Here is an 18,686-nt window from a genome sequence, read left to right on the forward strand (position 1 = left end):
GAAGGTTTTTAACGCTTTAAATGTTTTTTTTTCCCCCATAACGGGCATTTGGTTTGTATAGTATATAGCTCTAACTGATAATTGAAGCTGTGGTGTATGTACTGTATTCAGTCTGTCGGGGGGCTTCAGAGCACCTAGCTAAAGTATCATCTGTTGGAAGGACACAATTTTTGCGACTATTTATATTTCCTACATTCTGTATTCAATCCTGACGCATTTCAGGCAATGCAATTTTACAGTTGTTTGTACCTTTGCAAAAAAAATGAAATAAAGAAAATGATAAAGAAGCAGGTTTGATTTCATCTGGATTTTGCAGAATTTTGCGACGTAAAAACAAGACGGCCGAGAGCTTTTTTTTATCTTTTTATCAATACATCTGTACAAATTAAAAAGTGTCACACAAAGTAAGCTAACAAATACATTAAATATACATTTTCAAAATGACAGTTATATAAAAAGAATTAAATTATGCGCCCCGCGGCATCCTCACACACTTATAAAAATGACCTTTCCATTCATTTGTATACACAGTAGACAATATTCACCAAGCGAGCTGTTTAAAAGGACACATTCACAATTTTTCAAGTGTCTTAAAACATCAGTCAGGTGTCTATATGAGCAGTGAAAGAGGTTTTCCTCGCTGTAATCATTCCTCCTGTTCATACTGGATATTAAAAGATCCTTCAAATGTGCTTTCAATGGAAGTGATGGAGGCCAAAATCCACAGTGTGTCCACACAGTCATTTAAAAGTTGATGTGAAGCTTCTATTCAGCTTCAGCAGTCTGAGTTAGTCATATCAAGTGGATATCTGACACATTTACAGTCTTTTTAGCATCAAATTCCCTCTTTGTGTTTCCTCGGACAGTGTTTCCCTGTTGAGCTGCAGGTGGAAGTATAGTAACAAAAAGAGGAACTTTGGCACTAAAAAGACTGTAACGTTGAAAGATATCTACTTGATTTGACTCATTTGGACGCTGAAGCTTCATATTAGCTTCAGATAAACTTTTAAATACATTTTTGTACAGAAGGAGGACTGTGGATTTTGTCCTCCATCACTTCCATTGTAAGGTCATTATGAAGGGATCTTCTAATGGTCAGTATGAACAGGAGGAATGATTACAGCAAGAAAAACAGGTTTCACTGTTCATCTCAGCTCCTGACTGTTGTTTTAAGACAGACATGAAAAATTGTGAACCCGTCCTTTAATATCAAAGAGAGATTCTTATTACATAAATATCTACATGTGACAGCTGTTTTATGTACGTATTGTTTCTTTCACCTGGTCGTCAGGCTCAAACCAAAGCTCTGTGATCTGCAGCAGAGTCAAATGTCTGTTAAAACTCTTGTGATATTTTTAAATCTTGAGGTTTCTCAGCTCAGCGCCGCCGCTAAGAGCAGCTCCAGAAGACATTTTGAAGGATCCGGATGTGAATAAAATGACTGTATATGAGTTTGTCATTAGTCCAGAGGTTCCTGTTTGATCCGGATGGGAGTGCTGTTGATGGACTGGCTGTGTCTCAGGTCGCGACACAAGACGTACTCGCTGAACTGGGACGAGTCGACTCCTCCGCCGCAGGACGCCTTGATGCTGAAACCTTTCTGAAACAGACGCTCGAGGACCTGCGGACACACACAAAAACGCAGACGGCTGTTAAAAGTCTTTTCAGATGATCTGCAGCACCAGGCGCAGGTGTTCATAGTAAACGTTACTCCCAACTCAATGTGCAAAATATAAACATACAAAAACATTTAAAAATATGTTAATACATGTTGATTATTGCACGTAGCAGCAGCAGTTATGCTAATTTTCTGCCCACTAATTTGTCATTTTTCAAACTCAATTCCTTTCAACTCTATTTTAATTGGTGTAGAGGCAGAAATCTCAAAACCTGGACTAAAAACTATCAGCATAGTTACATAATAATAATAAATAATGTTTGGGTTTTTTTCAGATTTTTCTTTAAAAATTTGTTACTGTTGTGTTTTCAGCTCGTTTAGTTGCTCCCAAAGTGACCAAATAATCAGTCAGTGCTGCTTTAAAAGTTCCCTTAATAGCTTCTTCTGAGTTTTCAATGAGAAAAAGCTCCAGAAACAGCCAGTAAGTGGACCTTGAGTCAGGGTTTTTTTTTTGTCAAACTGCTGTTAACAAGAATGACTTCAATTATCTTCAGAGTTACAGCCTTTCTCTTAATTTGTCAAATATTTTTTGCTTTCATATTTCTTTCTTCTTTATTTTCTCACTCTTTTGTTTTCTTCTTTCTTTCTGCCAGTTTCTCTTTTCACTTCCTTAAATTTGTCTTTACTTCGCTTTTTACTTCTGTATTTTCTCCAAATTATCTGAAAGCAGTAAAATCCCCCAAAAAACTAAATTCCATTTAACTTAAAACCTTTATTTATTCAGGGAAGTTTCACTGAGAGGACGCCTCTCTTTAGCAGGAACGCTCTGATCACACTTACACACATTCACACCTGGAAGCTGCCCAGTACAACCACAGTCTGATCTGCTGGCCACTGGAGCAGTTTGGGTTGAGGGCCCTGCTCAAAGGCATCTCGGTGGTGGTAATGAGGGAGGTTTTATCCTCCCAGTCACAAGCTCACTTCTCTAACTTCTTTAGGCCTCCAGAAATCTCAAAACCTCGACACATGAAACCAAATCTATCTACATGGATAGATGCTACTGTAGTAAATATATCTATTGTGTGTGATTTGGGTGAACCGAGCCTTTAAAAGTACGTGTGATGCAGCAGAGACGTTGTCATGGGAACCAACCTGCACGGAGTTGAGTCTGCAGTATCCGTTGAGGGGGAAGCGGATGACGTGCGTGGGGTCCTGGTTCCAGCCGGCGTTCACCGAGTTGCACATGACGTCACCGGTCTCCGGGAAGATCTCCTCGATCAGCACCTTCTCCCCGCTCAGCGCGATCCTCTCGCCCAGGTCGGGCGTGACGCGGACCACCAGACACTCGCAGAGCGGCGCCCGCTGGGCCTCGCGCTCCGCCTGCCAGCGCTCCAACTCCCGAACCATCGGGGTCAGCTGGTAGAAACGAGCCTCCTCGTACAGCTGAGGGAAGTCCTGACGGGACAGAGAGGCGCACCGTTAGAGACCAGATGACTCAAGTGTCTTAATTTCACCAGGCGAGACACTAGGAACAGTTTTATATTTACTATGACAGCCTGGTAAGCGCCAGAAGACACTTGAAAGAGGGAGGAAGAGGATTGGGGACAAAAACAAACAAACAAACCAAAAAAAAACCCAAAGAAGAATGACTAACTAATCAAACAGAAGTAAAACATTTACAAGTGTGAGCAGGAAAGGACTGCACTTGTTTTCATCACTTTGGATCAATGATGGAAGTATTCAGATCCTTTACTTCAGTAAAAAGCACCAATACAGTACAGTCAGACACTGGGGGGGACCCAGTGGGAGGGGGGGTGCACTAGGTTATTCATAGTCATCATATTTTTGGTAGAAAATCAACCAAATAAATGATCAGGTTTGTTGAGGAGCCAAAGTATTGAAATCTCTGAGATAGAAATCTCCAAACCTGGACAAATAAACATAAATCTTTATGAATGGAGAGATAATACTAGAGGTACGGGGGGGGGGGGGGGGGGGGGGGGGGGGGCAGGTTTGTCTGAGCAGCTAGAGAGTTCACCTCTGCAGCCCCAAAACACAATTAAAACACTGAAATTGCATTATGTATGTAATGCAGCTTATCTTGGACTTTTAGCTTAAAATAAATATATCCAGTCAGCTCTGATGGAGCTCAGGATTCATCTATAAGAGGCTGCTTTATTACCATCAATCCCACCTTATAAACCTGCAATCAGTGTGTAACAGCTGAGCTGTCGGACGTGCAGCAGAACACACATCCATCACTGTCAGATCCTGATGTTAATGACGTCACCGCTGCCGTGCCCACACGTGTAAACGCACACATCGCTCTCTACAATTTAAAAAGACACACTCTTATGGTTTCTGCTGCTGTCGTGACGCTGCAGGTGTTTAATAAAGTCGAAAGGAAAAGAATCTGACGCACAGCAGCTGTGAGCAACAAACAGCATCAGCACTGACGTCTCTGCAACATCCCAGATTACATTCAGTGACACCTGAACGACGTTATCGTGAGACTCAGACGTTAATCTGACATGTTACAGACTCGCCCGAGTCGCATTAATAGCTGTGTTTTGATGGACGTTTCAATAGGCTGTTTAATAGATGTGAAATACTGGAGAAGTACAAGCAGTAAAATACATGAAGGTGGATTTGTGATGTTGGAGAGCTCTGTGTGTGTGTGTGTGTGTGTGTGTGTGTGTGTGTTACTTAAAGCTATGCAAACTGTCTGCAGCTTTCATTATGGACAAATCTCTCTGCTGAAATGTGGAGAAAAGCCTGAAATGCTGGAAACCGCTCCGCTCACTGTAAACAATAACATTACTGCCTGTAAATACATCCACAGCCTGGTTATATGCAGCAACACATTTAAGTTCCTCTCTGTTAAATTAAAATACCAGTTTTGAGGAGCAGAAACATGCAGCTCGGCTCATAATATTCGGGGCTGAAGCAGCGGCGGCCCTCTGGACCTACAGGACGGACCCGAACATGAACAGAAACGAGACGCAGCAGGTTTTTCTGTGAATGATGAACATCCTGTGTGTTTGGATTCGGTTTAACACTGAATATTGAGGGAACAAATCAGCTTTCTTTCAGCTTTTTGGGGGAATCTGATGTGTCAATTACAAATACTGTGAGAGGGGAACAAAGTCCTGTGTTTCATATTTTGGGGGGGACGTGACCCCCCCCCCCCGTCTCCTGCAACGATTACACACCTGCAATAAAGCAACGTAAGAATACTCCATTACAAGAATATCTGAATAAAACTTCTCAGCAATTTCTTTGATAGTTGTTCAGATATTTCAGTCTGAACTGTTACAGTCGAAGTTACAGCAAGTCTGTAATGAACAGTCAGTGTTTTGAGCAGCGAATAAGTACCTATACTGAAGTACAATTTTGAAGTACTTGTACTTTACTTGAGTATTTCCATTTGATGCCACTCCACTACATTTCAGAGGGAAATATTGTACTTTCTACTCCACTACATTTATTTGGCAGCTTTAGTTACTTTTCAGATGAAGATTTGACACAATGGATAATATAACAAGCTTTTAAAATACAACACATTGTTAAAGATGAAACCAGTGGTTTCCAACCTTTTTGTCTTTTGACGTCTTACAAAAAGCAGTGTGTAGTCGGGGTCACATTTCACATGTCTATGAGTTGTTAACAGCTCCACCAAATAGTGATTTTTCCCTCTAAACTTCTCACATGCTTTCATTTCAATAAATGTTCAAATGATCCAATATTTCAGCAAAAATCAAAGATTAGAGAAAAAGTCCAAAAACTGAAAACAGATTTGTGTATCAGAACTTTGTTTTTTCTTCTTTCCTCTCCCATTAATCATCTCACCACCCCTCAGATTTATCTGCTGACCCTTTGGAGGGGCCCGACCCCTAGGTTGAGAACCACTGGACTAAACTAGCTAACTGTATATAAAGTAGTGTAAACTAGCTCCACCTCCAGCAGCTACAACAGTAACATGCTGCTCTAACACTGATGCTTCACTATTAATAATCTAATGATGTCATATATAATAATATATCAGTCAGAGGGACCAAACCACTACTTTTACTGCAATACTTTAACTACATCAAGCTCATAATACTTATGTACTTTTACTGCAATACTTTAACTACATCAAGCTCATAACACTTATGTACTTTTACTGCAATACTTTAACTACATCAAGCTCATAATACTTATGTACTTTTACTGTAGTAGGATTTTCCATGTAGGACTTGTAATGAAGTATTTCTACATTGCTGTATTGGTACTTTTACTAAAGTAAAGGATGTGAATACTTCTCCCACCACTGCATAATGTACTGAAGGATATAAGCACTATAATGAAGCATTATTTCACTGTGTTGTGCCAACTTTTCCTGCAGTAACAGATCTGAGTGCTTCTTCCTCCGCTGGTAAAATACAGAGGAGGCTTCTTGTGTTTTGTTTTTTTTGTTTTTTTCTGGCTTTTTCCTCCATACTGTTCCTGACGAGGAGCTGCTGCTGGCCCGAGGCTTCACGCTGTATCAAAGCCTCGCCTCCTTCACTCCCTGCCCCCTCCTCTCCTCCCCCATCGCAGGCTGGAAGCGAGGGATAGATGTGTTTTATAAAAAGGGGTTGTGTCTGCGGGGCTTTTTAGTCATCCTGAGCACAGAATAACAGAGGCAGCGCTCGCTAACTACAGGGAGGGAGATGAGAGAGATGCAATATGCCCGCTGACTCACACACATACACACACATGAACAGACACGTCGGTTCACTCAGACACACACCTCGCACATTAATTTAGTAAAACACACACTCGTCTGTGCTGTAAGCTACACTGGATGGAGCTGTGCAGCCCTCGGGCGCAGCGCCGCGCTGATTAAAGTTTCCTCAGCGTTAAAAGACTCGCTGCTGTTTGCTCAGACTAACCAAGATAACGATGTGCTGCTGGACAAAGACAAATAATTTCTTTCACCTCAAGGTCATGTTTCTCCATCTTTGCATATCTTTGCTGGATTCGCTGTGAGCCACGGCTCATCGTTACAGAGTCAGTCGATACAGCAGCTGAGATAAAAACACGACTGTTTTCACTGTTTTAAAATGACTGTAAACAATCAGGATGGAATCAGCTTTCAGTGGACATTTACTGTCTTCATCCTCTCCGTATAAAACACTATTCAGTACTCAGATCCTTTACTTTAGTAAAAGTACCAATACAGCAAAGTAAAAATACTCCATTACAAGTAAAAGTCCTGCATGAAAAATCCTGCTTAAGTAAAAGTACATAAGTATTATGAGCTTGATGTAGTTAAAGTATTGCAGTAAAAGTACATAAGTATTATGAGCTTGATGTAGTTAAAGTATTGCAGTAAAAGTACATAAGTATTATGAGCTTGATGTAGTTAAAGTATTGCAGTAAAAGTACATAAGTATTATGAGCTTGATGTAGTTAAAGTATTGCAGTAAAAGTACATAAGTATTATGAGCTTGATGTAGTTAAAGTATTGCAGTAAAAGTACATAAGTATTATGAGCTTGATGTAGTTAAAGTATTGCAGTAAAAGTAGTGGTTTGGTCCCTCTGACTGATATATTATTATATATGACATCATTAGATTATTAATAGTGAAGCATCAGTGTTAGAGCAGCATGTTACTGTTGTAGCTGCTGGAGGTGGAGCTAGTTTACACTACTTTATATACAGTTAGCTAGTTTAGTCCAGTGGTTCCCAACCTAGGGATCGGGGCCCCTCCAAAGGGTCAGCAGATAAATCTGAGGGGTGGTGAGATGATTAATGGGAGAGGAAAGAACATGTGAAATGTGACCCCGACTACACACTGCTTTTTGTAAGACGTCAAAAGCCAAAAAGGTTGGAAACCACTGGTTTCATCTTTAACAATGTGTTGTATTTTAAAAGCTTGTTATATTATCCATTGTGTCAAATCTTCATCTGAAAAGTAACTAAAGCTGTCAAATAAATGTAGTGGAGTAGAAAGTACAATATTTCCCTCTGAAATGTAGAAAGTAGCATCACATGGAAATACTCAAGTAAAGTACAAGTACCTTAAAGCTGTACTTCAGTGCAGTACTTGAGTAAATGTACTTAGTTACTTTCCACCACTGAGAACAGAAACAGTAAAAACTAGAGCTGCAACAATTAGTTGATTAGTCGATTGACAGAATATTAATCAGCAACTATTTACATAATCAATTAATAAGTTTTAATATTTTTTTAAGAAACAGGCGGAGAATTACTGCTGGTTAACATGTAATATTCATGAGATGAGACGTCGTGGACATAAAATAACTGCTTACCAGATGTTGTGGTAGTTTTGATGAATGAGTGTAAAGCTGCAACAATCAGCTGATCAATAGAAAATAAATATATAAATAAACTATTTTGATAATTGATTAATCGTATGAGTCATTTTCTTAAAGACAAAATGCTAAAATGATCTGGTTCCAGTTTCTTAATCGTGAGTATTTTCTGGTTTCTTTAGTTTTCTATGATAATAAACTGAATATCTTTGGGTTGTGGACTGTTGATTAGATATTTTAGGTTGAATCCTGAGATTTGGGAAACACTGATCAACATTTTTCGCCAATTTCTGACATTTTAAAGACCAAAAAACTAATCGATTAATCAAGAAAGTAATCCACTTTAATTGTCTGATTTTATTTGCCTTATTTCAGTCCTGAAATGTTTTAATCCCGGTTCAACCATGTAAAACACTTTGTAACTTCATTCATTATTAATATCTCTGAATGTGTGTTGCAGACGACGGCGTTTGGGGTCAAAGTTCAGTTGAGTTTGACTTTAATAAAAACTCAACAACAAAGATTTTTGTTGTTTGATTTTAGGGGGAAACACAAGCAGCGTTTGATGTTTTAATCTTTAAGCAGTTTGCTTCTCTGACGTCTCACCAAGAATCAGATGTAAAATATTAACATCAATTTCATATCTGCGTCAGTTAAAAGCAGCTCTATTATGTATGTATTCTGTTTCTACTGCAGATGATTGTTACGACTCTCAGATCGTTTCTGAGCTGAAGTACCTTGAAGTCTTCTGGCAGAAGCAGTTTGCAGGTCCGCAGGAAGCTGAGGATGTAGCGGAAGATATCTCCGTCTCTGTCGATGAAGTAGTGCTGCTTCAAACTGTCCAACACGATGGGCTCGGTGCCGTTAAACAGACGACTGATCCTACAGACACACACAGAGAAACATCAGAATGAATCACGGCTGCGGTTACTTTACTTTGGAAGTTTTACAGGAACATAGTTCTAGTTTCAGGAGTCCAGGAATGACTGACTGATCAAACTCAAGCCTTCATATCCGAGCAGCAGCTTCCACCACTTGAGCCTGAAGCCAATGTGAAGATACCTCAAAGTGTCACCGACAGCCGCTAGATGCTCCAACCGACTCCCTTTTAAAAAGTCTTCTAATTTTGGAAATTATTGCCCCGTTAATAAGATTTGAAGACTTATAGTAGCTTTGACGTCTGCTGTGTGGGTGTTGATTGACAGCTGTGATTGACAGTTGGCTCACCTGCTGCTCCAGGACTCAGTCACACTATCGTCACAACATTTCACTAAGTTTAATGTTACTTGATGACCTTACCTGCCCTGACAGCAGTTTCCAGGGCGTGAAAGGCAAATATCAGCATGCTAGCTTTATCATTGTGAGCATCACAGAGCTGCTAGCATGTTAGCTGCAGTCTGGTTAACATCTGCACTAGCCTCCCTTACAGACATGTTTAAAGACATAAAATCAATCTGCTTTGAATAATAATGTCTGATATGATATATAATAATCTGATTCAGTTTTAGAAATATACCTAGTTAGAAATATAAAATTACATCCCCTCCTTCTCCCTCCAGATTATCTGAATATGTAAATATAGTCTCAGTGTTTGTGCACCGGAGGCTTCAAGTTTCCACATCACACTAAGTTGCATACTGGACCACGACTGGCTCCAAACTATTCGTGATGTCACACATCAGGCTTGTAGTCCCCTACGATGTGAAAACAGCCTCCCAGTGTCAAACTCTGCACATGCATCATTCTGCACAGCGAAGCTTAAACATCACAGTGAAGGAACAAGAAGAAAAATAAAACATATTTTTGAGTGGAGGGAGACTTTAAGTATAGAGGTCAGAGAGTCTCTCTGCATATGAACACTGCAGGATGAAGTTCTGACCTCGGGACTGCATTATGTGAATTTCAACAAAGTCCTTCATGATGTTTGAAGTCTGTGTCAAGGTTCATTTGCACTCTGGGCAAAATAACTTCTCTCTCTCTCTCTTTCTCTGCTTTCTTTCTGCCTTTCTTTTTAAATCAATGCGGGTCCTTCTCTAAGAGCCCCGGCCCGTCGCTGCTCGCCGCCCCGAGGAGCTGCTGCAGCAGGAGCTTCACCTCCTCGCTGCAGGCCACCGGTGCACCTCCTCTCTGTCCTCCAAAACCCAATTAAACCCTCCCTCCCCCTCCTCCCCCCCCTTCTCCTCCCTCCTCCTCTGCCCTGACTCTCTCTCTCTCTCTCTCTCTTTATTCTCACACACTGGAAAGCAGAGCTGAACCAACATGTGAGAGGAAGTTAATGATCCAAGGTCAGCTGCTGACACGACGCTGCTGCATGTTTGCTCTTTTCTTATATTCTGTTAGAGCAGAAACAAGGAATCAATTAATCATTATTATAACTTTTATTATTATTATTATAGTTTTTTTCTATTATATATCTGCTGTTGTGTTTTTAGGATTTTAACCAATTTTTTTTTATTCTAAACTTTCATTTTTTCTCCCCTTGATCCTCATTATTATGTGTTTGCTCTATAAATAAATTGACTTGACAGGAAATTTACTAGCAACTATTTTGATAATTGATTAATTGTTTATAAGTAATTTTTTTTAAGTAAAGATGCCAAACAATTCTTCTTCAAAGTGAATATTTGCTGCTTTTCTTGTGTATGTATGTGGTGTTAAAATGAATATATTTGTGCTTTTTAATGTTGGTCAAACAAAATAAGACATCTGAATTAAAGCTGAAACTAACAATTATTTTTTTCAATCAATAAATCAATTATTTGGTCTAAAAAATGTCAGAAAATAGTAAAGTCAAAAATAAACAAAAACTCCAAAAAGTCCGAGGTGACGTTTTCAGATGTTTTGCTTTGTACAAAATCCAAAAATAATCAGTTTATTATCATGTTTGATACAGAAAAGCATTAAATCGATTATCAAAATAGTTAAATAATCAATAAGATGCATTTTCAACCAACTAATCGTTGCAACTAAACAATATAATATATATATGATAAAAAATATTTCATACGTAGGAAATTATATAAACAAAATATGTAAAGTATATGTTAAAAAATATATCATAAAACAAGCATTAAATGAGGGATTATTATCATATTATTTCATTATGTGTGCTGTGCAAATTTAACTAGTAATGTTGACATTTTCAAATGTACCAATATGTCAAATACTCACATTACACTCACAGTACAGAGTTCAATTATAAAGACTCAATCTCCCAGAAATCCTTTGGAAATGATGTCACATAAACTAGACTCAGTTCTCAGTGTGTAAAGAGGAGACGAGTGACTTTCTGCATAATAATGAACTTTGCTGCACGAGACAAAGACACAAACATGATGTCAGTAAAGTACAGACGACTCTGAAGTTAAACCTGAACATTTTGTCCTCTTGTTTTCAGCAGAACTCTGACACATCATCACTTTTTAAGTTAATATGTTGAAGCTTATTTTCCACATCCAGCAGTTACGGAGCAACATTATCATTCATGTGGAGTCGTGTTTCTGTCCACCTGGTGAATGTAAGTCCAATATTCACTCTCTTTTAGCTCTGTTTTTGTTCTCCACCAGCTCCTGAGGGAAATATCTGACTCTTTAGCTGCTAAATGCTCCACTATGTTCACCAGCTAGTCTACAGCTAACTGTGTCTGTTTGCTGTTTGGTGCTGAGCAGGTAGTGCACAGTGACTTTTTAGAGCTTTTTCTCTGAAAACAGCTGAAACACTGAGACTAAAGCAGACAAAACTCTCACAATAACATTTTTAGTCTCTGATGGGAGCTGAACAGAACCACCAGGAACAAAATGAACCTGTCACAGGTGTCCTTGACCTGGTCTTACCTGGACTCGGGGTATTTGGTGAGCGTTGCCAGGCTGCTGGTGTACATGTGCCCCCCTACGTCGATGTGGACCGGGGCGTTGGCCTTGGTGAGCTGGGCGGGTGACGGGATGCCCTGGGCGGTCATAGGCGACACTGGCGAGCGACTCAGAGACATCCTGGACATGCTCCGCCCCTCCTGTCACGGACAACAACACGTCAGAACAAACCTTTAACCTGAACAACATCTCTGACAACAAGCTCAACGTCAGAGCGAGGAGACGTTTCATGACCTTACGTGACATTGTTGCTGTATGAAACATTTCTTTGACAACTTATAAACACTTTATGTACATTTGTTTTTCATGTTTTATGAATGAATGACCCTAAAATATGAAAAAAGGAACCACCTCACTGCTTTCTAGTGAAGTTTTTAATCCAAACGCAGCTCAAACTTTAACTGACTTTTCAGAAAATGATCAAAAGAAAATATTCTGAATGTTTGTTTCCATCCACTGCTGCTGTGTGAATATTAGGAGATAAACAGCTGGTGGCGCTAATTCTCCAGTCGGTGCCATTAAACCACCGCAGAAGAAGAAGACACAACGAGATGACGTCATTAAAAGAGCAGCAGTCAAAGCTTAAACGATGGAAAACCACATGGAAAATGTGATAGTAGTAGTAGTAGTAGTAGTAGTAGTTGTAGTAAATAGTGAAAAGTTGGCGTTCACAATCTCTCAGAGCCCACTGATGTGTTCAGTTTGCTTGTTTTGTCTTATTAAAATGTTCAGATATTCAATAAACTGTCATATATGACAAATAACATTTGGAAAGCTGGAAACATCAAATATTTGGCATTTTTGCTTGAAAAATTGATTATCAAAATAGTTGCAGATTAATTTTCTGTCAAGTAATCAATTGACTAATCATTGCAGTACCTTCAGGTTCGTAAGTTATTTTAACCAGTAAAAGAAAACTTTACTGTGTATCAGTTTTGTCCTCTAGGATGTGAAGTATATTCTGCATATATTTGCATGATTTACAGTTTAAAAAACTCCTTATTTATCTTATACTGGTCCTTTATGCAGCCCCTCAGTTCAGCCTCTGTCTGAAACAGGCTGTTTTAGCTCCTGTCTCTTTAAGGTCCCGCCTCCTGATGAGCCCACTCTGTTCTGATTGGTCAGCTTCAGGAAGCTTCCTCCAGCTCCAGAGGCTACATTAACAAACAGTAGTAGCAGGATTTCACTTATTTTTCTTGTTTTTTACTCCAAAAGAAATACACCCGTACATGTTTGAGCTAATTCAGATCTGAAATATGAGAGCAGACACCTTGAACAACCTCAGCAGCGAGGATTACAGAACAGACGGACGTTTGTGGGCATGTGTGAACAATGTGATGTCATCATGAGGAGGAAGTAGAGGATGCCCTGGATTTTGACTTGCAGGGAGCATTTCTACATACATTCACCTCAAGTTTTGGAACTTTAAGCATGTTTAACATCCGACATCAGAACAGAATATAAATCCATAAAAGCCTGATGTCTCCTTTAAAGGACGAGTTCACAATCTTTCAAGTGTGTCTTAAAACAACAGTCAGGAGCCCAAATGAACATTGAAACCTGTTTTTCTTGCTGTAATCATTCCTCCTGTTCATACTGACCATTAGAAGATCCCTTCATAAAAGTTTAATTGAAGCTAATATGAAGCTTCAGCTGTTCAAATGAGTCAAATCAAGTAGATATCTTTCAACGTTACAGTCTTTTTAGTGCCAAAGTTCCTCTTTTTGTTACTATACTTCCACCTGCAGCTCAACAGGGAAACACAAAGAGGGAATTTGATGCTAAAAAGACTGTAAATGTGTCAGATATCCACTTGATATGACTAACTCAGACTGCTGAAGCTGAATATAAGCTTCACAGAGACTTTTAAATGACTGTGTGGACACACTGTGGATTTTGGCCTCCATCACTTCCATTGAAAGCACATTTGAAGGATCTTTTAATATCCAGTATGAACAGGAGGAATGATTACAGCGAGGAAAACCTCTTTCACTGTTCATATGGACACCTGACTGTTGTTTTAAGACACACTTGAAGAATTATTAACGTATCTTTTAAACTCAATATCTCAATAAATCTCTCAGACTGCAGATTGAACCTGATCTACTTCTAAAGTCTGGACGAGCTGCTCCTGTGTTGAACTGAACTGAGTGATGTGAGGTGTGTCGCTGTAGGACGATGTGTTGGTCGCAGCAGCTTCTCGCTCTGAGTTTCTTCTATAACTTTGACTATCAGGAGTCGAGCCGCTCTGCTGCAGAGCTGCTGTCTGAACCGTCGTCTGTTTGAAGTCTGCAGGCTTCACTCTGCTGCCGGCTCTCTAACTGGCTTCATTTAACAGAGAGAGCAAGTTTCATCCAGTCAGAGACACATGAAGAAGAAGATCCATCGCCTGAGTGAAGAGAACCGTCTCTGAAGTAAAAGGTACTTTTACTGCAGTACTTTAACTACATCAAGCTTATAATATTTGTGATATTTTAAGTACACAAAGCTGATAATATTTGTGTACTTTTACTGCAAAACTACACAAAGCTGATGATACTTGTGTACTTTTGTACTTTTACTGTGATACTTAAACTACACAAAGCTGATAATACTTGTTTACTTTTGTACTTTTACTGCAATACGTTAACTACACAAAGCTGATAATACTTGTGTACTTTTGTACTTTTACTGTGATACTTTAACTACACAAAGCTGATAATACTTGTGTACTTTTACTGCAATACTTTAACTACACAAAGCTGATAATACTTGTGTACTTTTGTACTTTTACTGTGATACTTTAACTACACAAAGCTGATAATACTTGTGTACTTTTGTACTTTTACTGCAATACGTTAACTACACAAAGCTGATAATACTTGTGTACTTTTACTGCAATACTTTAACTACACAAAGCTGATAATACTTGTGTACTTTTACTGCAATACTTTAACTACACAAAGCTGAAAATACTTGTGTACTTTTGTACTTTTACTGCAATACTTTAACTACACAAAGCTGATGATACTTGTGTACTTTTGTACTTTTACTGCGATACTTTAACTACACAAAGCTGATAATACTTGTGTACTTTTGTACTTTTACTGCAATACTTAAACTACACAAAGCTGATAATACTTGTGTACTTTTACTGCAATACTTTAACTACACAAAGCTGAAAATACTTGTGTACTTTTGTACTTTTACTGCAATACTTTAACTACATGGTGCTTATAATATTTGTGATACTTTAAGTACATGAAGCTGATAATACTTGTGTATTTTTACAGAAGCAGGACTCTAAACTTTTACTTGTAACAGTATTTCTACACTGTGATATTAGTACTTTTACTAAAGACTGTGAGTACTTCTCGCTGTACTACAGTCGTGGATCTGTCAGACAGTCGGACGTAGCTCCTCCTCGGGGGGTTTCGGTGAAGTGACTCCCCCGTTAGATTAAAAACAACCTCGTCTCCAGATTTCCATGAATGTAATATTCATGGAGCTGCGGTGGTTGAGGAGGGCAGCCTCGCTGATGAAACAGAGGATGGTGACGACCTGAGGGGCTGCAGGGCCAGGCACACTCTGGATTAATTGACCCCCCCCCCCTCCCCCTCCCCCCCTTCACAGAAAGTCTCTCAATTGTAAAGAAGAGCTTTGAAGCATGAAAGGTGAACAGGAGGCGGGCTGCAGCTTTCAGAGTCTCTGCCCCGCGGCCTGCACGACGCCCCGGGCCAAACTGACAAACACTGCTCTCCTCTTTCTGTCTCTGTCTGCTGCTGCTGCTGCTGCTGTGGTGAAACTAAAGAACTCCTCTGGAAACTGGAGCACCAGGAATCACAGGAAATAACCGACTGCACTCCCGTCTGCAGCTCTCTGACGATTACAGGCTCCAGTTATTCAGTCACAGGTTATAATCTAACATAATGTTACAGCTGTAACATTAGAGATACCAGATGAAACATTTAATGAGCTGAACCAGTGGTGGAAAGTGCTTTTAATCAAGTACTGTACTAAAGCAGAATATTGAAGTACTTTACTTGAGTATTTCCGTTTGATGCTACTTTATACTTCCACTCCATTACATTTATTTGACAGCTTTAGTTACTTTTCAGATGCAGATTTGACACAATGGATAATATAACAAGCTTTTAAAATACAACACATTGTTAAAGATTAAAGGTGCAGTGTGTGAGATTTAGTGGCATCTAGAGGTGAGGTCGCAGATTGCAACCGACTGAATACCCTTCACCCTCCCCCTCCCCCTCCCCCTCCAAGTGTGTACAAGAACGTATGCAGTGGCCGCATAAGGCCTTCTCTAGAGACAATGTTTGGTTTGTCCATTCTGGGCTACTGTAGAAACATGGTGGGGCAACATGGCGGCCTCCATGGAAGAGGACCCGCTCCCTATGTAGATATAAAGGGCTCATTGTAAGGTACCAAATACACTACAATCTATTTTCAGGTGATTAAACACTAATTAAAACATACGTATGAATATTATATTCCATTTCTGCTAAGTTTTTTCCACTAGATGCCACTAAATACTACACAAAATCAAAGATGAGAGAAAAAGTCCAAAGACTGAAAACAGATTTGTGTATCAGAACTTTGTTTTTTCTTCTTTCCTCTCCCATTAATCATCTCACCGCCCCTCAGATTTATCTGCTGACCCTTTGGAGGGGCCCGACCCCTAGGTTGGGAACCAGTGGACTAAACTAGCTAACTGTATATAAAGTAGTGTAAACTAGCTCCACCTCCAGCAGCTACAACAGTAACATGCTGCTCTAACACTGATGCTTCACTATTAATAATCTAATGATGTCATATATAATAATATATCAGTCAGAGGGACCAAACCACTACTTTTACTGAAATACTTTAACTACATCAAGCTCATAATACTTATGTACTTTTACTGCAATACTTTAACTACATCAAGCTCATAATACTTATGTACTTTTATTGAAGCAGGAATTTTTGTGCAGGACTTTTACTTGTAATTAAGTATTTTTACATTGTTGTATTGGTACTTTTACATAAGTAAAGGATTTGAATACTTCTTCCATCTCTGTCTGCTTGACTACAAACTGTCTAATCAAAATACTGGAAGCTTTCTCTCCATTTGATTGACATGTCTTTAAATACACACAGTGACACTAAACAGGAGCTACATCCAATATGTTCTGTGATGATGAAAGTGTGCATCAGTAAAAAAAAAAAAAAAAAAAAAAAAATCAGGAAAACCAGCTGAGAATCACATAAACTGTCAAACTCTGGCCTATAAATCAAGTGAACACATGTGAACACATTAAACATGAAGGCCTATAAAAAAAAACGGAGCTTTGGGAGCTTTAAATTTTGGATGTTAACTTTAACACTTTTAAACTGAATCGTTACGAAATCGTCAGATCCGGAGAGATAACCTGTTCAGATTCATACGCCGGTCTCGCTCGTGTGTGAACGTCACGCGCCAGACTCCATTAAAAAATCTCAACATTTAACGTTGACTTGTTGATCGGCAGATGCTAAATATCACATAACCACGATTTAAGAGCTTTTATCTTTAGTTAAAGGTCATTTGGTAAATTTGGGATATAAATAAGCCGCAGAGTACTGATTAGTTTCTATAATCTTTACTTTTATCACAGAGTCTCATAAGTCGCTTCGCCAAATTCGGCGCTTTTTTAAAAGGAGAAAGATGGCAGAAACAACAGGCGAGCAAACAGTAAAACTACAAGTTTTGCTTAAATACGTCCAGCTTTGGTACAGTTCATGTATGCCGAATTTAAGAGTGCATAATATCAATACAGAAAATACAAAATGTTTTTCTATCCTTTATATATACATGTGTCGATATCAATGGAGACTTTAAACGGGTGTATTTTAAATGGGAGTTTGGTGATACGGTAAAGAGCAGTGCGTCAAGACTACTCGAAACCCCCGCGAATGTTTCCGAAATAAGGGGGCTTTGAAATCGTAAACTTGGGACACTTTTTCGCTTAAATCTCTCATAGAGTCAAACCGGTTCTGCTTACCTGAGAAGACACCGACACAGAAGACATGGAGACCGGCGTCTGTGTGCTCCCTCCCGGCGTGTAAATCTGAGGATACCGGCTGCTCTTCACTTCACGTCCTCGTCAGTCTGCCTCTCTCTGTCCTCCGGTCTCTATGTGTGTGTGTGTGTGTGTGTGTATGTGTGTGTGTGTGAAGCAGAAGGAGAGAAAAAAAAACCAAGCCAGCCCGCGTCTCCTCCGCAAAAATAAAGAGGAGGGCTGAAAGAGAAGTCTCGCCCGGGGCCCTTCAGACCCCCAGGGGCCAGGATTAGGTTACAATAACGCGGGCGGTTTGTTCTGTTCTCTCGCCCAAACTCGTTTCTGTCAAGAGAGAGAGAAAAAAAGCGCGATCCTCCGCCTGTTTAGAAATATCTTGGATGATTTATCAGAGGAATTTATTACCCATCAAACCATCTGAGCCTTTAAACAAACAAAAAATCCGTCTTGTTGTTGAGAAATACAACAATCTGTTTTCTGCAGCTTCTTACTCCTTCTGTGTGTTTCCAATATGGAGCTGGCCTGCACACATCTTCACTGTCTGCCCTGCACATCCACGTCTTTCTGCCCGATAACTCATATATTTTAGCAACACCAAACATCCCTCTGGCTCTGGAGCCAAATGACGTCTATCGTCATGCATTATGCCCTTCCAGCAGCCTGCGGCCAAATGCGCCATTTCAATTATTGCGCACTGGTAGATGGAGATGTGCGCCGGGAGGGTGCGCACACAGATCCGTTTTATTCTCCTCATCTCTCGGAATGAATCCAGAATATCTCCGCGCTGCTGCGTCTTTCTGAGATCAGGAGAAAGGATCGGATTCAGTGATAATTCAGCGGAGTTTTGGTCCGCTCGGCGCC

The 18,686-nt window shown here is 39.7% G+C and overlaps 1 protein-coding gene across 1 annotated transcript; it reads right to left on the reverse strand.

Annotated features, from left to right (window-relative positions):
• Positions 1 to 1,188: 1,188 nt before the first annotated feature.
• LOC121897573 (BTB/POZ domain-containing protein kctd15-like) lies at positions 1,189 to 18,104 on the reverse strand. The gene is made up of 5 exons (XM_042412141.1): positions 17,811 to 18,104; positions 11,755 to 11,930; positions 8,659 to 8,803; positions 2,771 to 3,073; positions 1,189 to 1,621 (listed from the first exon to the last, which is right to left on the reverse strand). The coding sequence occupies exons 1-5, from the start codon at positions 17,835 to 17,837 to the stop codon at positions 1,460 to 1,462; spliced, it is 813 nt and encodes a 270-aa protein (XP_042268075.1). The 5' UTR covers positions 17,838 to 18,104; the 3' UTR covers positions 1,189 to 1,459.
• Between the last annotated feature and the right edge of the window lie 582 nt (positions 18,105 to 18,686).

This window comes from Thunnus maccoyii, chromosome 5 (assembly GCF_910596095.1).
Source record: "Thunnus maccoyii chromosome 5, fThuMac1.1, whole genome shotgun sequence".
In the NCBI taxonomy this organism is placed as follows: Eukaryota; Metazoa; Chordata; class Actinopteri; order Scombriformes; family Scombridae; genus Thunnus; species Thunnus maccoyii.